General features: G+C 40.4%; 1 protein-coding gene across 4 annotated transcripts in view; it reads right to left on the bottom strand.

The window, feature by feature from the left end:
- The window catches only part of MTUS1 (microtubule associated scaffold protein 1), a 160684-nt gene that overhangs the window by 105386 nt on the left and 31614 nt on the right, over positions 1-23684 (bottom strand). For 3 of the 4 annotated variants that reach the window (XM_054498495.2, XM_054498493.2, XM_063668550.1), the window contains exon 2: positions 7048-9292. In XM_054498495.2, the coding sequence (XP_054354470.2) occupies positions 7048-9138 (2091 nt within the window). In that variant the 5' untranslated portion in view covers positions 9139-9292. Of the gene's footprint in view, positions 1-7047; positions 9293-10662; positions 11285-23684 lie in introns of those variants that run through there. The other variant, XM_063668551.1, reaches the window with a different exon arrangement.

Genomic DNA, 23684 nt, shown 5'->3' on the forward strand with positions numbered 1-23684 from the left:
GGGAATTACAGGAACTACAATTCAAGATGAGATTTGGGTGGGGACACAGCCAAACCATATCGCTCTACTTAACTTACTAACATATAGCCCTTATAAAACACTATTCTAAATTCTAAGTATATGTATCAATTCACTTAACTCTCATAATAATCCTGTGAAGTTGGTAGGTTTATTGTACCCCACTTTAAAGAACAAGAACATGAAGCATTTTCGAAAATTAAACTTACTTTCCCATCTATCTCAAAACTTATCTCTTCCCGTATTCACCACAACATACCCAGGCACCCAACTTCAACAATGAAAGCTGTTTCTCTTTTCCATCTGCTGTCATTTCTCAGCAACATTACTGAAACCATGTCCTCAGGATCTTTCTAGTCTCTCCAGCTTTCAATTCATCTTTTATCTGCCTGCTAGGGCAATCTCTCTCAAACTCAAATAGGGTTAGACACCTTCTGTCTGTCTTCCAGATAACATCTCTTCTTCACAAGGCCCAGCAATCCTTTTGCATATGGAAGCCCCTGCCATCCTCTTCACCTTATTCCCTACTGCTCAGGGTTCTATACTCCCAGCTCCCATCACACCTACTACCTAGAGTCCCCTAAATTAGAAAATCTTCTCATATTTTTTCAGCTTTGTACTCTACCCAGAATACTTGCCCTTCAAGTTCCAGCTAGTGACAACATGTGATGTCCCCTATAAGCCTTCCTTGACAACTCTGCCCATCACCACATCTTGTTCCCCCCTCCTGCAGCACAGCAGTCTACTCACACTCCCAACTTAGCAATCAACATACCCTTGCTGGTTTGCTATATTGATAGAGGTAGGAGGCAGAGAAATTCTAGGCAGACAGGGGCAGGTCCCCAGCAAAACCCCACCTTCAAGGCAAAAACCCTGAAACCCACCACCCAAAGTGAGAACTTCTATCCCTGTTTTCCCACTCTCTCCTAATTAGTTCTTTCTGAATAATGTCTTTTTACCAATTGAAAGTTGCCTTTTCCAAAACTACCTACGGCCTGCCTGGCCCCCACATTCCATTCCTGTAAAGACCCCAGACTCACTCAGTAGGGGAGACAAGAGGCTTGACTGATGTATTAGTCCATTTTCATGCTGCTGATAAAGACATACGTGAGACTGGGCAACTTACAAAAGAAAGAGGTTTAATTGGACTTAAGAGTTCCACGTGGCTGGGGAAGCCTCACAATCATGGCAGAGGACAAGGAGGAGCAAGACATGTCTTACATGGACAGCAGCAGGCAAAGAGAGCTCGTGCAAGAAAACTCTCCCTTATAATAACCATCAGATCTTGTGAGACTTAATCGCTATTATGAGAACAGCATGGGAAAGACCTGCCCCCCATGATTCAATTTCCTCCCACTGGGTCCTTCCCATAACATGTGGGAACTCAATACGAGATTTGGGTGGGGACACAGCCAAATCATATCAACTGGACACTTCAGAGGACAGCTGAGTCTACTGTCATATCACCCTGAACACACCCAATCTTGCCTGATCTTTGAAGCTAAGCAGGGTCAAGCCTGGTTAGTACTCGGATGGCAGGCAGACAGCTGGACTTTGGAGGAGAGATGGCTTAGCTTTGGAGAAGAGCCAAATGGAGATGGCCAGACTTTAGGGAAGATTATCTGCCCATCCTGTCCCCTCTTCAGCAACCCTCTCTGCTGAGAGCTACTTTCATTGCTAAATTATCTGCCTCCACCATCCTTCAGGTGTCCATGTGACCCAATTCTTCTTGGACAGTGGACAGGAGCTTGGGACCCACCAAGTTTGGGTACCCAAAAAAGGTTATCACACTGACCCTCTGACCTCACTACTGGAGGGCAGCTGCCCCACACAATGAGGCAAAGGGCCCACTGGGCTGATGACACACCACTGTCCATGGATGGTGGAGCCAAGAGAGCACTGTAACATGCCCTCTGGGGCTTTAGGGGTCACAGACACCACCACCTAGGCACCACTGCGGGGCCTGCACACAGCATGCTCCTGCTGGCGCTCAAAGTGGCTGGCTGGATCCTGTACTCACTTGCCCACACACTCCTGCCCGCAAGAGGTTGAGCATGGCGGGCTGAATAAATGGGGCACCCCCATTGCAAGTTTTACAAATGGGTTGAGAGAAACCCCTGCAACAGTATTACCCACTGCACTAGGCACTTAGACAGTGTCTCTTTTTTCCCCTATATCCTAACAATCATCACCGTATACATAATACATAGTAGGCACCCAGTAAATGTTTCTATTCTACACAGAAGAAATGGGAGTCTGAGCCTTACAGTGTGAATTGCAACACCAAACTACAGTTTGCATTCTCCCTTTACATTAATGTAAAGCAAAAATAAAATTCTAAGCCCCCCAACCATCTGAAGGGACCACTTCTCTCAGCCAAGGGCATTCCAAGGTTAACCTGAAAAACTAGTTCAGGATATGAAAGGAAAGGGGAGTCAGACATAATTATACTCTTCGAAGGGTTGGAATTCAGGCACAGCTGACCAGCATTAACGTCAACAAAGACTTTAAGACTGATAGAACAGACTCTTTTAAGTCTGATAAGAAACATATACAATCAACTCCCCCTGAAGCTGGCTACCTGAAGGTTTCATCTGCATGATAAAACCTTGGTCTCCACAGCTCCTTATCTTAACCCAGACATTCCTTTTTGTTGATTCCAGGTCTTTAACTCTTTGAACCAACTGCCAATTAGAAAATCTTTAGGCTGGGGGCGGTGGCTCAAACCTGTAATCCCAGCACTTTGAGAGGCCAAGGTGGGCAGATCACATGAGGCCAGGAGTTCAAGACCAGCCTGGCCAACATGACGAAAGCCAGTCTCTACTAAAAATACAAAAAAATTAGCTGGGTGTGGTGGTCCTCACCTGTAATCCCAGCTACTCAAAAGGCTGAGGCAAGAGAATCACTTGAACCCGGGACGCAGAGGCTGCAGTGAGCCGAGAGATCACATCACTGCACCCCAGCTTGGGCAACAGAGAATCTGTCTCAAAAAAAAAAAAAAAGAAAGAAAAAGAAAAAGAAAGAAAATCTTCAAATCTGCCTGTGACCTAGAAGCTGCCTCCACTTTCAGTTGTCTCTCCTTTCTAGACAGAACCAATGTATACCTTACATGTACTGATTGATGTCTTATGTCTCCCTAAAATGTGTAAAACCAAGCTGTACCTGGATCACCTTGGGCACATCTTCTCAGGATCTCCTAAGGGCTGTGTCATGGGCCACTGGTCACTCATGTTTGGCTCAGAATAAATCTCTTCAAATATATTACAGAGTTTGACCCCTTTTTTGACACAAAGAATAACTGAGCCCAATAGAGACTTAGTAACCTGCCTGAGGTCACTTTGCCCAGTAAATGGTAGAGCTACAATTTGAAACTACTCCAAAATCCACACTTGTAAAGCAGCATGTTCCCTGTCATCATTCTTCTTTCTTTAATAAATCACAAGTGTTAATTTCCGATAGATATACATAAAGCCCAATGCCGATGGCAGTCGAATTCATACATTAGGTGAATTCAACAATAACATAGCAGGCCAATCACCCATGAGAACAGCTGGAGGTCATGTTTTGGCACTGGAGAACAATACAGAATTGGCCAAGAAAAGCAAGTGACTGTACACAAACTAACAAAGATCTTCTGTCTCTGGCTAGGTTAAATTAAAGCTGGCTAAATTCATCTCCCAGAGAAAAATCTTCTTTTAAAAAGTAACCCAAAAGTTAACCTCCCAGAGAAAACTTTCTTTTAAAAAGTAAGGCAAACTTCTCATCAATTTACAAAAGTGAATCTTCAGCAAATCACTTATTTTGCCTTTCAGAGCCAACATTCCAAAAATTTTGAAACCGTATGGTGTATGGAGCAAAATAGGCCAGGATTCAAGTGAGGGCTCTGAGCGTGAATCCCAATTTTACTATTTACCAGCTGTGTGAGTTTTAAGTGACCTCGCTGAAGTATCAAAATGTCGACAACAATTGCCCTGTTGTTATTGGGAAGAGTAAATAACAATGTATGTAAAGCACCTGAGCATTACAGGGCCCATTAAATGGCATAATATAACTAAGGCACCTGAGCAAAGTGCCTGACCCAGAGCAAGCACTGAATAAATATCTTTTCCTTTCCTTTTAGGTTAAGTCTCCACTCCGTTTATCTCACACACTATGATGAATACATAACCTCTGTTGTGAGGAGCTACATCTAGCCCCCTGTTTCAAATAAAAATCAATTTCCTTCTTCCAAATAAGAACTTTTCTAAAGAGTCAGATACACCCTGACCACCCATGAGCTGTGAAGTTGCAGGAAGCCTAGGGATTCAGTAAACTCAAGGCCTAAGGCAGGCCAAGGCCAATAGAGCAACAGTAAAAATTAACATCCGGCCGGGCACGGTGGCTCACGCCTATAATCCCAGCACTTTGGGAGGCCGATGTGGGCGGATCACTTGAGGTCAGGAGTTCGAGACCAGCCTGGCCAACATGGTGAAACCCCATCTCTAATAAAAATACAAAAAATTAGCCAGGCATGTGCACCTGTAGTCCCAACTACTTGGGAGAATTGTGTGAACCTGGGAGGCGGAGGTTGCAGTGAGCCGAGACCGCACCACTGCACTCCAGCCTGGGCGACAGAGAAGACTCCATCTCAAAGAAAAAGAAAATTAACATCCCTCCAGCATAGTCTCTTCATCAGTCCAGGGCAGTAAGAGCCTTTGAGTGCTGCTGAAGTGACCAACAGACACTCACGTTTCAGGAAAACATGCAGCGAATTCATTCAGCTTTCTACAGTAAGTGCAAAGCCAGTGGCCTATGAGGGTCTGCCCAGACACTTTCCAGTCCTCCTTCCCAGAGACATGGAAATGTGAAAGAGGTAAACTAGCAAAATTAGAGAGCACTGTGTTTCAGACATGATCATGAAAAAAGAGTAGGCTGGGGGCAGTGGCTCACGCCTGTATTCCCAGCACTTTGGGAGGCTGAGGCGGGTGGATCATGAGGTCAAGAGATTGAGACCATCCTGGACAATATGGTGAAACCTCGTGTCTACTAAAAATACAAAAATTAGCTGGATGTGGTGGTGCGCTCCTGTAGTCCCAGCCACCTGGGAGGCTGAGGCAGGAGAACTGCTTGAACCTGGGAGGCGGAGGTTGCAGTGAGCCGAGATCATGCCACTGCACTCCAGCCTGGTGACAGAGCAAGAACAAGACTCTGTCTTAAAAAAAAAAAAAAAAAAAGAGTAAGTCCCTTATGCCAGTTGATAAGCAAAAGTGACAGCACTGCGAATATGGGACAATCTTTCAGGACTTACAAAGTATTTCATATCTAATTATGAATCCTAACTGCCAGATTCCTAAGGTGAAAGGTGCTGCTTCTCCAAGACGTACTAGGATCCATTTCAACCTGATGATTCCATCCTTACTTCAATACCATATCGGGAGCCTGAAAAACAGGCTTTCAAGCTGCACAGGGGCAACATAACCCTAAGACTAAATGCACAAACCAGGAAAACTTTTAGTTTCAAAATTATACAACCAATTTAAATTCAAGACAAATGTCATTAAAAAAAAAACTTTATGATAGAGTTTTTGGTAGCTGGGGACTGACACACCAAAAAAAGTCTCCCATAAATCAAGAGAATAAACATCGTGTTTCTATGTATATCTATAAACGCCAAACTAACAATGTAGATTAGAATTAAGAGCGTGTTATAATTTAATTTTGCAAAAAAATTAAAATTATAAATGAGTTTTCTAAGTTTGACTTCAAGATAACTTAAAAACTGAGTTTTGAAACAATGGATGAACTCATTAGTTTAGAAATCACTGTGGTATACCCTTCTTCCAAATAGAGAAGACTGGTTGTTAAAGCCCAAACACGTCTAAACTGATATTTTAGAGAATCAAGAATATCTTCAGTCTTTCCTAACCTTGTCTTCTAAAGGGACCTGACAATTCCCTCCTGTGTGGCCCCTATGCACCCTGAAGACCCACCTAAGTCAGCCCTTCTGCACTTGCTATTCTGTGTGCTTCATTCCTCTTGCCACAAGCCCTCCAAGGGACAGGCTGTCTGTGTCACACCTGCCTTTCTCCCCTGGCACCTAGCTCCCTTCCCGGCCCAGAGGACAGGCACCCAAGGACAGCCTGTCTGGGGCTGAAAATACACCTAAGTCCCCACTGCCAAAAATAGGGCCGAGGACACATGCCCAACGACCAACAGTGGCCTGTCAAATGTTTTTAAAACCCAGAAAACCAATTTCTACACACTATTCTCAAGAATATATGCATGTTTAAAGGAAAATCAACTTTACACGGCATGTGAATTCTTTATTCTTTAAACAGAACTCTCTAGGTCCCCCCCCAAATATTTTAGGCAGGTGCTATGGAAAACATACTGGCTTTTCACTATACATGAGTAAAAGATATTTTATTTTATGTACCAGGAATTAATACATTAAGGCTGCAAGAGGCTTCACACATCCACTAGGTCCAATCCTTTCATCTTTGGGTCTCAAAAAATTACTTGCCCAAAATCATTATTAGCTGGTCAGAGGAAAAATCAAGAACACTCTTGCTCATACACGAGGGCTCTACTTCCCAGAGCTGCCTCCTCCACAAGAGTCCAGGAGTTATTTTTATGTAGACATGTTTACCAACACTCCCAAGCGCTTTCTTAAATGCTGTCCAACGCATTTTAAAGTTGACAACCCAACTTTTTCAGAAAAATAAAATATAACCTGATTGTATCAGGCACTTAAACTACTAATTATACTAAAATATTAAAGTAACTTCACTTTTTCAGCACACTATTAAAAGGAACGGTGATACTTGATACAAAATACTGAAATTGAGGATTTTTTTTTCCATATGCAGTTTTGTTATATTGAAACCTATTAACACCCTAGTACTGACAAGACAACGAATTAACAACTAAATGTAAATCTGCCCACCTGGTTCTGCAATATTATTGACTAATAGATAACTAAATGCTAACACATCTCAGTTTTCTCCACAGTTCTCTGAAGCATGCAAAAAATATATGTATATTACTTACCAAAAACAGAGAACCATATTCAAAAGTCTCATTCATAATCTCTTGTTTCAGCTCTTGTTTTTCCATAGATGTCCCATTTTCTTTTTCACCCTTCTTTTCAGGGCTAATCCTATCAATGTTGGGAACATAGGTCATTTCCAAACATTCTGCACTTTCCATTTTAACAGGGAGTATGCCTTTGATCTTCTGAAACAACGCAGAAACGGACCCGGTCTCGCATGCTGAGTTAGAAGAACTGGCTTTGTCAACATCTTCCTGATTTGATTTCACGGCAGATGTTGTTCTTGGAACCCTGTGTGAAGCATTTTTAGAATGAGTTGTAACATGCACAGCCTGGCTAGTAATGAGTTTATTAAACTGCTGCTTATGCGTCTTGTTAATTAGAATTTCTGCTTTTTTGTCTGCATTTAAGTCAGATCTTGGTGTTCTGCTCAAGACTGTTGGTTGTCTTGAAATCGCTGATGAGGGTGATGAGGCACTGGTCAGCTGAGGTCTGGGCGTGACCTTTGATAAAGCAGCATCTTTGGACTGCAACACTGGTCTAGACATAACTTTTGCTTTGACATTCTTGAAGTTTGGTCTTGGGTAACTTATAATTTCAGTTTTTCTAACTTTGCAGCCTATTGGGGTATTCGTTTTGGTTGTTGATTTTCCTAAACTAGGTTTACACAGGTTCACAGGTGCCTCCTTCGAGTTTGATATGTTTTTAAGCCCTCGATTACCCTTCTCCACTTTCTTACATTTCTCTGTTGCTTCAATCGGTGAAACAGAAAAGGTTACTTTTGTGGGTTCTAGGACTGGTGTTGACATGCACATCGTGTTGTCTGTGCTAATGACCATATCATTTGCATCCCAAGTCAGTCCAAATGACGAGCCCACCTTCTGTCCTGGCGGGCTACTTAGAATCAATTCTGAGGTATGATTTTGGGTTCCCAAATCCTTTCCTTTGGTGACCATTTGTGTATCTTCAGTCTCAGTGACTTTATGCTCTGGGTTCAGCACTTGAGCTTCGCTTTTATCAAAAGCTGGCACCATTAAAGGGCATTCATCATCAACAAGACAATAGGACACTGTCTCTCTCAGATTTTGGCCCATTTCCTTGTGCCTGTATGAGCTCTGTGAATGTGGTTCGCTATTGGATTCATCATGGGATAAACAAAAGAACTCTTGTAATGCAGAATCATTGGGGACTTCCATGCCATCAGAAACTGGTGTTAGTGCTTGTGTCTCTTTTTCTCCAACTAGTCTTTGCTGTGATCCATCTGTGTATTCACTGGTGACCTTTCCTGAAGAACATGGACACTGATTTCCAATATCTGAAACAAAAACCTCACTTTGCATCACCACATCAGAAAATGCTGTGTAAGTCGTGTCTTGGGCTTCCGATGGTGTGACTTGAGGGTTTTCAAAGCTTTCTCTATCATAAGTAGTTTCTCTTGCATGCATCTTATCAGAATGGGAAGATGTCCAAGTGGAATAGGATAAAGAAGATGTATTTCCACTTCTCCTACCAGTTGGTGGCAGGCTTCCAGCAGTATGGAAGGACTGACTCTTTCTGATGGCATGATGTGATATAAAGGTGCAGTTAACTTTATCCACTGTCATGTCAAATGTCTGGTTTAGCTCCAAGGCATCAGAGTAGCCTGTACAGTTCAAATTGTCATTAGGCTTCCACACAAAAGGCAAAGATGGCTCAACACTCTGGACCTCAACTGCTTCTAGGGAATGACAACTGTGTTGCAGATATTTGGGCTTCTCGGTACCTACAAGTGCAGGAGACTGACAAATGGAATCTTTATGCATATCTAACACCTGCTTACTAGTGAAATCACTAGAAGACTTTTCATGATCAAATACTTCAACACCTTGAAGGCTTAAAGAAATATTTTCACCAGTAACCACAGCAGGGTCAGTTTCATAATCAACCACCATGTCATCTGGGTTGGCAGAATTCCAATTCACACTGCTGGCTGAAGACTTTTGTGTAGGTGGTGATTTCGGGTTGTATGCATGTGTATTTCCATCTTTATCACTGGTAAAGAAGGTTTGCAATTCATCTTCTATTTTATCATCTGAATTATCATCAGTCATCCTGAATAGTAACCTTAAACCTCTGCCATTTTATTTCTTCTTCAATTCCTTTTAAATGAGAGGGTGGGAAAAATGGTCTGTCTTCTAGGTTTTTCAGCACAGTTGAAAGTTTTTCAGTCTAAGATGCTCTGAAGATTAAATGATTTGTTGTTCCCTGGAAGAAATAAAATGTTTAACTCAAGTAATTATTAGAAAAATTAACAGGCCACCCCTTGGTTTCAATCACTAAGTGATTAGTTTCAATCACTTTATGTTCACATTTAGAACTCACAGCTATTGATGTGGGTAAATGAGATATAATTAGGTAATCTATCACTGCTTTTCAAGACACTTTTTGAATTTGAGGGAATAGCAAATGGGGCAAAATGGAAGATGGGGTCAATGCTCGTTAACCCTGTCCCTGACTTTATAACTGATATGCCTCTTCCCACTCCCAGGGACTTGTCAAAGAGAGAAGGAGCTAAATCTGGCAATAGTTTTTTCTTCTTGTTGGCTGACAGAGGGACAATTCACCCCAATTTGCTTATGATGGTCCCAAAGTATGTCTGTTGTCCCAGGATGACTAGTCATCATGTCCCTTTCATTCTCAGAAGGGCCCCCTATTGTTTCCATGCAGAGCAATTATTACACAGGCCACGAAAGCCCAGCAAATCAGCTGAAGATCAATCAAGAACTCACATTTCTCCTTTGTTTTTATTCCTATCTTAAACATATACCATTTCCAAATTGAAAGGAAGAAAAAGTTGTCGATTATTAAAGGCTTAAGTGGTACCCTGTTGGAAGTCCCTTGAAAATGTGAGAGAGTTACCTTATGTTATGGACTAAACTGTTCCCCGCCCCCTCTCCAATTCATACGTCAACCCCAACCCCCCCTTATGTAACTATGTTGGAGACAGAGCCTTTAAGGAGGTGATTAAGGTTAAATGCAGTCATAAGGACGGAGTGCTGATCCAATAGAGCTGGTGCCCTTAGAAGAAGGGGAAGTGACACCAGAATGCTCTCCCACCCTTGGTTCATCCCCTCTCTCTACCAAATTAGGATACACTGAGAAGAGTAGGAGAGCTCTCGCCAAAAACCAAACCCTGAAAAGAACCTTAATCTTGAACTTTCCATCCTCCAAAACTGTGAGAAAATAAGTTTTTGTTGTTTAAGCCATCCAGTGTATGATAATTTGTTATGGTGGCCGAAGAAGACTTAAGTACCACATGCCCCAGCAATTCTACTCCTAAGAATCTACTGAAGAAAATGAAAACATATGTCAACATGGGAACTTGCACACAAATGTACATGATTCTTAACAGAGGCACTATTCATAATAGTCATAAAGTAGAAACCCATATGTCCATCAACTGAAGAGCAGAAAGCAAAATGTGCTGTTATGCATTTGACAAAATATTCCTCAGCAATAGAAAGGAATGCAATATTGACACATGGTACAACATGGATATAATATTACACTTGAAATATTATATCAAATGAAAGAAGCCAGTCATGAAAGTCTACATACTATATGACATTACTTACATGAAATGTCCAGAATAAGAAAACCTAAAGTGGCTGCTAATTGGGATGATGTTTCTTTTGCGAGTATGTTCTAAAACTATGTACTGATGATAGTTGCACAATGTTATATACTGAAAACTACTGAATTGTACACTTAAAAATGAAACCTTTAAAACACCCACGAAAGCATTTAAATCTAAAACTTTTTGCAAATAAATTATTATTGCTTTTTTGAGATGGAGTCTCGCTCCGCCACCCAGGCTGGAGTGCAGTGATGCAATCTCGGCTCACTGCAACCTCCACCTCCCGGTTTCAGGCAATTCTCCTGCCTCAGCCTCCTGAGTAGCAGGGACTACAGGTGTACACCATCATGCGTGGCTGATTTTTGTATTTTTAGTAGAGATGGGGTTTCATCACACTGGCCAGGCTGGTCTCAAACTCCTGACCTCAGGTAATCTGCCCACCTCGGCCTCCCAAAGCATTGGGATTACAGGCATGAGCCACCATGCCCGGCCACTTTTGGGAAATAACTTAAATTTTATTATGCTTTTGGTCAAACTGCAGTGCCTAAGAAAGGTCCAAATGTTCAAGCTAGGACTGCAAACAGGTCACTGTGAATCCTAAAATGAGGGCTGTGTGATTTATATTCTGATGGAAAGTGTAATTTGTTAACTCTTTTGGATACACACACACTTGAACTAATTTTCTAATCCTAGTATTCAATGTCAATCCGATGTCACAGTACTGTTGTAAAGAAAAAAAAATATCCATGAGGGAGGGAAAAAATGCCATTCCGTGTGTTAATTCAAATTGCTGAATGAAGAGTAGGTCTCATTTTTCTATCTTGCAGCGTTTTCTCTGCATTCAAACTTCAGTGGCCTGAATAAAACCAGAATAGGAACTATGTTAAAACTGAAATGATCAGTTTTCTTCGCTAACAATGCTCTGTGTGTTTCTGGCCAAGCATTCTGATACCAGCCTTTAATGGAATAAAGAAAGGCTGCAATGTTGATTTCAACAGCATGTGTACACACACACATCCAAAAAGCAATTTTGAATCCAAAAATGAAGGCTGTGTGATTTATATACTGAAGGAAAGTGTAAATTTGTGAACCCTTTTTACCATATAACTCCTTAGTGAAATCACTGAATAGTTCATTGGCAAGAGCCTTAATAAAATCTTTTATGAAACATAAATTAACATTTTTAATCCTCCAGTATAAAATACATCCAAGCTAAATGTTTAAATCAAGAAATATATTTATTCATTTTTAGACTTACATGCATGGGACATAATTTCCAAAAGCACTAAATATGCTACAGCTTTCTGCTTCCTTAACAGCTAATATTCAGTTAACAGACTGTGGCATAAGCAAATATATGCAAAGTGCACTGCAAACACGCACTTAGCACAGATCGTGGGAATTGTCTTTGTAAATAATTGTTAGCTTCAATTAATGGAATTTTTATTACCCAAGTTTCCTCTTCTGAAGTACATAAAAGATGATTTTTAAACCTCATATAAATTGAATAAAGGGCTCATATGTCAAAGTTATTTTTTTTTATTTTGAGACAGAGTCTGGCACTGTCGCCCGGGCTGGAGTGCAGTGGCGCAATCTCGGCTCACTGCAACGTCCGCCTCCCGGGTTCAAGCGATTCCCCTGCCTCAGCCTCCCGAGTAGTTGGGATTACAGGCGCGGCGCCCGCCACAATGCCTGGCTCATTTTTTGTATTTTCAGTAGAGACGGGGTTTCACTGTGTTAGCCAGCATGGTCTTGATCTCCTGACCTCGTGATCCGCCCGCCTTGGCCTCCCAAAGTGCTGGGATTACAGGCATGAACCACCATGCCCGGCCCCAAAGTTATTTTTTAAATAAGTATATAAAAGGATAAATAATTGTATCACTAGTCCTATGTTTGTTTTTACCAGTTGTCTTTTTTTATTTTTCTTTTTTTTGAGACAAGGTCTCACTTTGTCACCCAAGCTGCAGCGCAGTGATGTGATTACAGCTTACCGCAGCCTCATCCTCCTAGGCTCAAGCGATCTTCCCACCTCAGCCTCCCGAGTAGCTGTGACTACAGGTATGTGCCAGCATGCCCAGCTAATTTTTTTAAAAAACTTTTTGTAGAAAAGGGGTCCAACTTTTCTCATTTATAAATAATACTAAACTGAAATCTTCACAATCTTTGACATCTGATCATCTGCCAAATTGCTATATTTAAAAAGGGGGCAGGATTCTTTATAATGTGCATGTTACTATATATGTATATTTTATATATAGATATATATAAGTTCTCTTTCTTTTTATATATTTATATATAAAAATACGTAATATAAAATATATATATTATATACTGAGTTTTGCTTTTAAGACTCATATACTGTGGTCAGCATTGTCTCCGAAGCATTTTCCCATGTCATTATAGTATAAAAACATTTTTAAGGGTTGGGAAACGCCACTAAAGTTAAGGTTAAATGTTTTAGATTTACAAGCTAGTGGTTTACAAGAGTAACAGAAAAATAAAGAAGCCATCAACCATTCAACTTTCACATAACTTTTTAGTACACTTGGGTTTATGATTTTTTTTTAATACACAGAAAGAGTTGGGTGTGGTGGCTCATGCCTGTAATGTCAACACTTTGGGAGGCCGAAGCAGGAGTATCATTTGAGCCCAGGAGTTCAAGACTAGCTTGGGCAACATAGCAGGACCCTACCTCTACGATTTTTTTTTTTTTTATTAGCAGGGTGTGGTGGTGCATGCCTTATAGTCTCAGCAGGCTAGGAAGAAAGGATCACCTGGGCCCAGTAGTTCACAGCTGCAGTGAGCTATGATCGTACCACCACACTTCAGCCTGGGTGACAGAGACCCTATCATTATTAAAAGAAAACAAAACAAAATAAAACAAATTTCAAATTGGTGAGCAAAGAGACTAAAAAACCCACAAACATGTGTTCATAAATACTTAAGGACTGTTTTTATATAAAATAAATTTACTGACATCTCCTCTACTTTGCAGACAAGAGCAAAAAATTAGTGGTACAGAGATTTGGATATCATAAAGGTTCTGCAGTTAAGCTGATTGGTTCCAGCAAGCTGGAAGATCAACCTCACCATTCATGAAAAGAAAACAATGACTTTTAAGTCACCACCACCACCACCACTGAAGACAAAGCCAAGCACAGAAAAGGGGTGACCAGCCTTCGCTCAGGAGTTTGTCAAAAGAGTTAAAAGTTGGTCATTTTGTTTTACTGCCTATTTCTCCCCGACTTTAAGAATGGGTCCTAAGCTTGCACCACTTGCTAGACCCATATATTCTTTGCCTTAATTTCACCTGACTCATGAACAAAGTCTTCATATTCCTGTAGTTGCTATTTGTAAAGCCTTCAAATTTGCCATCTGAGAAATATTTTGATTAAACAAGATGCAGAAAGTTAAAAAATAAAAAGAGAGAGAGTGTGCTGGAGGGAGGGGAAAAAAAAAAAACAACTTGAAACAAACCATCCTCATCCAAAGAGATAATTTCTCAAGTTCTCTTTTGGTAGCACTACCTACCAGAACAAAGGTATAACACCAAAACAAAGGTATAACACCAGAACAAAGGTATAACACCAGAACAAAGGTATAACACTTGTATAACACTCCAGAACAAAGCAGAATGATCAAGTTTCCTTTCTAAGAGAATCATTTGGGAAAACAAGGAGATCTTTTTCAGAGAACAGTTTGGACCAGAGAGAACAAATTCCCCACTTTTTAAGATCTGGGAATGTAACAGAGCAGCTCCTCTTAAACGGTTACCAAAATATGTATTTCCCTAAGGATTTATAAGGTTAAAAATTGGTAAATATGTGCTGAAAGAAATGGTCAAAGAACTACTAGTATAAGCTTTGAGGTATAATTCCAATGCCTTTGGAAAAAAGACTTTCTAAATCTTAGCTTAAGAAAAGTGACTGTTTATTCCCCAAAGATAAAAAATTCCATTATTTCTTCATGTGAAGAGACACACCTGAAGAACTGAATCATTATATTAATTACAATTATTATCATGTAATAGAATTCATTATCATTACCATATTAATGCTAGAAGAAATTTTAGAGATCCAATTCAAACTTCATTTTACAAATGAGGAGACCTCTGAGAAATAAACTGCATGACATGGCCAAATCAGTTGTCAATAGCAGATTATACAATAGCTGTGTGCCTTATTTCACCAACTGAACTAGAAACTCACTAGAGGCTTATATAAGAGTAGATGTCTTCTATACCTTCCTATTACCCACAGTGTCTAGCTTAATAATTTGGACTTAATATAGTTAACGCTGTAACACCATATTATAATTATAAAATCAAGAATGTTTCCAAAGTAAAACATAAAAACTGGCTTCATTACTTTATAACCACACAGAATGTAATTTTACTCCTTATTTATGTCAATATATGGCACGCCAGTCCTTTAAGATGTGAATACAAATATAGTTATAATTCATAGCTTCCAAACCATAAAGTCATTATCGGTCTTCTTAAAAGTTTTTAAGAACTCACAAATCACAATAGTAGTTTAGCTCTGTAAGCTTTAAAACCCAAAATATTACCTGATCTTCAACCTCCCTTGAATCAAAAAAGATGACACTGGCACAACATCTAAGCTATCATTTTATCTTACTATAAACGAAGCAGTTGAGGCCGGGTGCAGTGGCTCAGGCCTATAATACCAACACTTTGGGAGGCCGAGGTGGGTGGATCACTTGAGACCAGGAGTTTGAGGACCAGCCTGGCCAACATGGTGAAACCCCGTCTCTACTAAAAATACAAAAATTAGCCAGGTGTGGTGGCAGGTGCCTGTAATCCCAGCTACTCAGGAGGCTGAGGCAGGAGAATCGCTGGAACTCAGGAGGCAGAGGTTGCATTGAGCCGAGATCACACCACCACAGTCCAGCCCAGGTGACAGAGTGAGACTTTGTTTCAAAAACAAAACAAAATGAAAACAAAAATTAAGCAGCTGAACAAAATGTCATCAGCAGCATGTATTATAAAAAATATATTCATAAATCTCTACCTCCTGTTAAAACCATTCAAGGTAGCTAACAGTTCTACTCTAAGCCTCAACTTACTACTATTTTTCATAATTCAAGTTATATTCTTAAATTTGCTCTTGCAGCCTACCTTTCATCAAACTTAATAGCCACCTCAAGCACTAGGTTTAACGGAGCATGTCTACCACCTAGGAACCAAGTAGAGGAGTAGCTGGTGGTCAATTTCCTAAAAGCATAATGATTTCCCATGAAGTTGCTTAAATAAACAGCAGGAAACTAGAGTTGATTTAATGCATTTCAAAATGGAAGGCTATGAAGTAATACAAGTTATACCTTAAATAATTTAGAAAACAAGTATAAATTTGAAATTACATCCTTTTATTCTGAAACAGTATTTCTCTGACTTTAATGTGCCCACAAATCAACTGGGCCTTTGGTTGGTCAATTGACTGATTCAGAAGGCAAGGATGGGGCCTGAGATTCTGCATTTCTATCCTTCTCCCTGGTCATACCGATCCTTTTGGTCCATGGGCCACCTTGGATTAGCAAAGATGTGGCAGACAGCTTTGAGACACACCTGTCCAGTTGACCAGATCAATAACAACAGTGGCTGTCAGGGCTGGCTACTTTCACATCCAATGGTACCTTTTTTTTTTTTTTTTTTTTTGAGATGAAGTCTTGCTCTGTTGCCCAGGCTGGAGTGCAATGGCACAATCTCGGCTCACTGCAACCTCCGCCTTCCGTGTTCAAGCAATTCTCTGCCTCAGCCTCCTGAGTAGCTGGGATTACAGGTGCCCCCCACCATGCCCAGCTAATTTTTTGTGTTTTTAGTAGAGGCAAGGGTTCACCATCTTGGCCAGGCTGGTCTTGAACTCCTGACTTTGTGATCCACACACCTCGGCCTTCTAAAGTGCTGGGATTACAGGCGTGAGCCACCACGCCCGGCCGGTACCATTTCTTAAAGCAGATACAGACTTCCCCTACATTTGGACTCTTAATTTATGCTTCTGAATGCTCCTCTCAAGACAGCTGATATTTTGCATCTAGAAAATAACTGGAAATGCAGAGAATGTTGCTTCCATACCACTTCAGCTTATTCCTTCCATGTGGAGGGAGCTTAATTTGTATAACACTCCTGGCTTTTGACTCACTCCATCCAGGAGAAGTGAAGTGACTTAGTGGATTTTTGTAAATTTAGTGAGAATTAGCTGCACAAACTCAGAATGGCCCAACCTCTTTTTTTCTCTTGGGAATGAGCTGCCCACCAGAGCCAGGACGAGGGTGCAGTGAGGGAGATAGTCACTGGAGGCACTAAGACAACAGGATTAACAGTACTCTACCCAGCCATCCTGGAGACCGAGGCAAAGGGAAAGACTAGCAACCGCGGCTGGCTGGTTATCCAACTCATCTCCTCTTCTTTCTAGCACATAGATAATATGTTTCTATGCGTTTTTTAGGTAATGCTGTGTGTTCCAGCCAGCAGAAAGTGAGTGGACATCATATGTACCACCTCTGGGCCTGGACCATAGAACTCACACATAATCCCTCATGTTCTTATCTGACCACACAGATGAACAAAGCAAGCCAAGTGTGGAAACGTGTTAAAGATGACGGAACCACAAGATGGAACAAGCCTGGATCCCTGAATCCCTCCTTGGAGGATTAGTGCCCACAAATCGTAAATAGCCACCCAGATCTCAGTGAGCAAAAAATAAATTATTATATTTGAACCTGAATGTTTTAAAGGGTTTTTTTTTGCGGGGGGAAGAAGAGTGATGATAGATACATTCTTAAATACTATAACTACTTTGAAAGAAGAGAACAATAGTTAAGAACTATGTCATTTTAGTCATCTTTTGTTTTGTCAAAACAAAGATGTTACAGGCCTGTGCTTGCTTAATATGAAAAAACCATATGATCTACAAATCCTTGGGGATACAGAGAATCTGGGTAGCTGGTCACATCTGACCTATCCTCTTACTCACTGATACTGTGCAGAAATCCAAGCTAACAGGTTCTATAACAGCCGGGAAAAATGGTAATTTCCATGCACTTGCATTTTTATGAAAGAAAACTGCAAAAAAACCCAATAATTTCTATGTACCTGCAGTTTTATGAAAGAAAACCCATTAAACAATAGTTTACAATAATGCATCCCCTATACACTGAACAATTTCCCTGTTCCTGTTTCATCTTTAAATCTTCCCCAGGTCTGCTTCTTTTAAGACGTCTTCACACGTTAATCTAGTCCAAGGGCTGGCAAGCCATTTCTGAAAAAGGCCAATATAAAACACCTTAGGCTTTACGGGACGTGCGGTCTGTGCTGCATTTATTCAAGTCTGCTGTTGTAGAATCAAAGACGCCACAGACGATATGGAAATGAACAAGCGCAACTGCATCCCAGTAAAATGATTTACAAAAAACAGGCAGTGGGCCAGATTTGACCGTCGACTGAAGCTTGCTGACCCCTGAACTAGTCTATGCCCTAATCCAGCAGTCCCCAACCTTTTTGGCACCAGGGACTGGTTTCATGGGAGACAATTTTTCTGCGGACCGGGAGGAGGGGGATGATTCAAGCATATTACGTCTACTGTACACTTTATTTCTATTATTATTGCATTGTAATATATAATCAAATAATTATACAACTCATCATAATGTAGAATCAGTGGGAGCCCTCAGTTTGTTTTCCTGTAAGTAGACAGTCCCATCTGGGAGTGATGGGAGACAGTGACAGATCATTAGGCATTAGATTCTCATAAGTAGCTCACAACCTAGATACCTCACGTGCACAGTTCACAATAGGGTTCGCGCTCCCGGGAGAATCTGATGTTGCCGCCAATGTCACAGGAGGTGGAGCTCAGGCGGTAATGCAAGCGATGGGGAGTGGCTGTGAACATAGATGAAGCTTTGCCCTCTCGCCTGCAGCCTACCTCCTGCTGTGCACCCCAGTTCCTAACAGGCCACGGCCCAGGAATTGGGGAACCCTGCCATGATGAATCAAAATTAGCTGTCCTTGGCTGGGCAGGGTGGCTCACGCCTGTAATCCCAGCACTTTGGGAGGCCGAGGCAGGCAGATCACCTGAGGTCAGGAGTTCAAGACCAGCCTTGCAAAACCCTTTCTCTACAAAATATACAAAAATCAGCCAGGCGTGGTGGTGTGCACCTGTAATCCCAGCTACTAGGGAGGCTGAGGCAGAAGAATCACTTGAACCCAGAGGCACAAGTTGCAGGGAGCTGAGATTATGCCACTGCACTCCAGCCTAGGCAACAGAGCAAGACTCTGTCTCAAAAAAAAAAAAAAAAAAAAAGACTAGCTGTCATCTATACTTCACAATCATTAAAATACAGACACACACACACATACATATATACACACACAATTCTTTTGGTTTTATTTTTATTTCTTGGCTCTTTCAGAGACAGGTCAACTCAATTCAAGGACAGTATACTCTCAATTTTCTCGTAAAGTCCATTACTACATCTCTTCATAAAAATAACCACTCACAAAATCAGGTACCACAGGGCTTCTAAATTACCTAACGACAAACAGAAATAGCACCAAAAATTGGTTCTTACTTTTCACAAATCCTCTCCACTAATTATCATTTAAGATATCATTTACTATATGAAATTATATACTTTATATACTATAAAATTATTACACACTACAAATTAACAGACCTTTATGCTAGCATTAGTTTACCTTTGTTTAAAAAAAAAAAAAGCTTAATTGTGACTTTAGAGGCATTTTAAGACTGGTTGACACTGGGTGCCGATTTAGAGAATTTTTGTCACCAAGTTCAAGTTTGCTACAGCTGTCAAAGATCATAAAACTGAAAGCATACGGTATTAGCAAAAACAAGTCTTATCAGTATCCATGCAATTTTAAAAAGAACAGAAACTTGGCAACTCATGGGTAATTAAATGTCTGCAGAGCATCACACATGAGTACACCCAGTACACAAGTAATCATCATCCTTGATGAGAATGAGAAAATGTTTCATTCCCACTCATCCCAAAGGCTACATACAAGTCTCCTTCCTCCATGAGATCTCCTCCTACTACTCAACATGGCTATCTTTTTTCAAGTTTAATATGCAAACCTCTCTCAGCACTTGACTAGAATAACTGTTGCACCATTTGGGAGTTATTTTTCTTTTAGACATTTGCAGATCTTATCTGAAGGTGACTAAGAGCCCAGAGTTAAGTATTCGTGAGGCAATCTACGCGAACTCTGATCTTACCTAGTTGGTTTATATGAAATTTGTAGAATGCACGGCAGGAGCCTTCGTAAGAAAGTATTTGTCCTGGTTTTCTGGGGGTTTGTTGTTGTTGTGTGGTCTGAGAATGTACAGCCAACCCCTCTTTTATAACAGAGAACTGATTTTGATACATATTTTAAAATATGATAGCGCAGAGTTAATGGATGTTAAAATTTTATTTTCTTGTTTTGGTAGGTAGATTGAATTGAGAATCATATAATCAGTATATCTGAGAATTGTATGACCAGTAAATTTTAAAATATGATCTTTATTTTAATCATATTTTAAAGTATGATAGTGTAGAGTTAATGGATGTTAAAATTTTATTTTCTTCTTTTAGTAGGTAGACTGAATTGAGAATCACATGATCAGTATATTTGACAATTATATGACCAGTATATAATAAGACCAGCACAATCATTTGCCATCTTTTCCTGTTATCATCACATAGTGTGGGTGGGGAGAATGAATGGAAATCACTCCAGAATAATGACAAATGGTTTTTAAAACTCTATGCTGAATACATTCCAGCTGATAATGACTGACTTTTCTTTTTTCACTTTGGTGATATCACCCTCAGGGTAAAAAAAAAAAAAAAAAAAAAAAAAGGCATTTATAAAAAACAGTTTCATAAATCTTTTAGTTATAAACAGGAAAGTTTTATATTATGTGTCATTTCATTTCTAGACTGTTGATGATGATGATAAGGAATTTGGAGCCAATTTTGATATATGAATGTATTGTTTTTCCATGTGGTGATTAAAGCTTCCATTAGCAGTTTAAAAAAAAAAAAAAAAGAGTGAAAGGAGGTAAAAGGGGCTGGGTACAGTGGCTCATTGCTGTAATACCAAAACATAAGGAGTCCAAGGCAGGCGGATTGCTTGAGGCCTGGAGTTCAAGGCTAGCCTGGGCAACACAGAAAGACCCCATCTCTAAAAAAAAAAAAAAAAAAAAATCCGCCAGGCATGGTGGTGCACACCTATGGTCCCAGCTACTCTGAAGGCTGAGGGCAGCAGGATTGCCTGAGCCCAGGAGTTCGAGGTTACAGTGAGCCATGATCATGCTACTGCACTCCAGCCTGGGTGACAGAGCAAGACCCTTGTCTCTTTAAAAAAAAAAAAAAAAAAAAAAAAAAAAGGTGTGAAAGAGACTGAAGCGCAGTAAGATGCTCCAAGTTTGGGGGTTGGGGAACATGAAGATAAAGAGCCAACAGTTTGGTCAACTCAAGAGCTTGGCTTCTACTCTGAGAGCAATGTGAGTCTGCCAAAGGAATTATGATGGAGACTGATGCTTCGAACTGGCTGAAGGTGGAAGATGTCCTAGTGAGGAGAGACTGGACGCTGGAAACTACTAGGGCAGATGGGAACTCCTGGCAGTGGCAGCACGAGGCAAAGGAGAGGACAAGCCAGACACGCTTAAAAGGCCACTGCTGTGTCCTCTGCCCTGAGCAGCAGAGAGGCTGGCACACAATATGTGCCCAATACAGGTCTGTTGAATTAAACATTATTTTAAAAGACTACTTCACTTACATTAATATTTAAAGAAGGAAGCCACAGCAGATAGTATCAGAGAGCTGAATAAATAATCTATCACATTCTAGAGAGATACACAAAGGATTTACGCTTTGAGTATAAAGTAGGAGACTTTTATAATGTTCTCTCTTCTCTTTCTTCAAATAAACTAATATGTGTGCTTAGGATATTAATTCTGGATGTTCCAGGGTCTCAAAGGTCTTTTACTCAATCCAAAACAAATAAAAGAGAGGTTCAAAGCATGAATAAGAGATCTAGGTTAAAATGAATAATTTATTAAGCATAGAGACAGATACTAGTTTAATTATCCAAGGAAAAGTAATTTGCTTCTTTCTAAAATACACACATTTAAGACTTTTTAAAAGAAAATCATATACAACAAAGAAAGCTATGAGAGAAACTCTGTTTATGCCATGGTAAAAAAAAAAATTAAAATGACCTCAACAAAAATATATCACCCCCTTTCCCTACCCACCCTCAAAGCCACATGAGGTTTGTATTTAAAATATCTTTAAGAGCCTTTGTGCAGCAATTAGAATATTTTTATACAAACAGTCAAAAATTACCAAGTGTCTTATAAGAAGATAGAAGTCCCCTACCTCCAAAATAAAAAACAAAAACAAAAAACCATTACAAGACCACCAGCAGAGAAGAGAGTCCTGGTGGGCAGATGACATTCCAAAGTCCTCTAAAACTGTTATCAACACATCAGAAAAGTCAAAGAATCATCCAAAAAATCATGCTTACACCAATAAATAAAGATTAAACAATTAATGGTATTTTGTTTACACTTCTGGAGTAGAGTTTTCAGGGGATTTTTGTTTTTGTTTTTTTAATATGGTTACAATTTAAATGGGCATTGGAGTGGAAAACTGACTTACTCCGTCAATAGCACAGTATAGTCAGTTTGTCTTAGATAATTCACACTATGCAATTAGAAAGCCTTTGCATGGGGGTGGAGGAGCAAGCCCCGAGCTGGTGATGGCAAAGACAGCACCCCGAACGAGAAGCTCCCAGCAAAGCCTGCGGGAAGTATAAAGATTCAAGACAGAATCAATTCACTGACCTGCTGAGGTTCAAGAATTCTGATTCCTCAAGTTCATTCCAAAAAATGCTTTTATTCCTTTTTTTTTTTTTTTGGCTCAACTACTTCCTAAAACCTCCAAACCAGCATGTGGAAGACCCCACACATTCACAAACTCTTAAAGCTGCATTTCTGAAGGCTTAGTCAGTATTTTTTTTTTTTTTTTTTTTTTTTTGAGACGGAGTCTCGCTCTGTCGCCCAGGCTGGAGTGCAGTGGCGCGATCTCGGCTCACTACAAGCTCCGCCTCCTGGGTTCACGCCATTCTCCTGTCTCAGCCTCCCAAGTAGCTGGGACTACAGGCACCCACCACCACGCACAGCTACTTTTTTGTATTTTTAGTAGAGACGGGGTTTCACCGTGTTAGCCAGGATGGTCTCGATCTCCTGACCTCGTGATCCACCCGCCTCGGCCTCCCAAAGTGCTGGGATTACAGGCGTGAGCCACCACGCCCGGCCCTTAGTCAGTAATCTTAATAAGGAAAATGGTTTAACATTTTCAGGGCATCCTATATTCTTTAAACATATCATAAAAGCAGCAGAAATAACAAAGTTGTGTTTCCCTCAATCCTCATCTCTTGCTGTGAAGACGACATGAAAGCCAAATTGCCAAGTTTAAAATGCTCAGATCATTTTAAATCATAAGCACTCAAGTAGTTTCAGTTTTCTTCTCTCTCTCAGTCTGACCCACTGCCACACTTTGCTTACACACACACACACACACACACACACACGGGGGGGGCTGCGGGGTAAGCACTACAATCAGAATTACAATGCAAAAGTGACAAATAAGCAAGGCTCTAGACACTTCAGATGACATATAAAGTATATAATACATAATAATTTCCTGCCGCACTCCATACAATTGTTGGTGTAACCATAAAATAACCACAGTCATTTGTAATAATATACAACATTTTTACAAGTTGCTTAATGAGAGTTTTTGTACTTGATACTTTAACCCAAAGCAGAGCCCTGCATTTGACTATTATCCTTTCCAAAAAGTACATAAGGGGATACTCACTTTTCTGCATAATAATCTTTGCATTTTCAAACATTCTAGAATTTAGCCTGAAGTAGGGGTAATCCAATAAAGTATGATAAATACCACAAACAAAATATAAGCAGGTGG

The sequence above is a fragment of the Pongo pygmaeus genome, chromosome 7 (assembly GCF_028885625.2).
Source record: "Pongo pygmaeus isolate AG05252 chromosome 7, NHGRI_mPonPyg2-v2.0_pri, whole genome shotgun sequence".
NCBI lineage: Eukaryota > Metazoa > Chordata > Mammalia > Primates > Hominidae > Pongo > Pongo pygmaeus.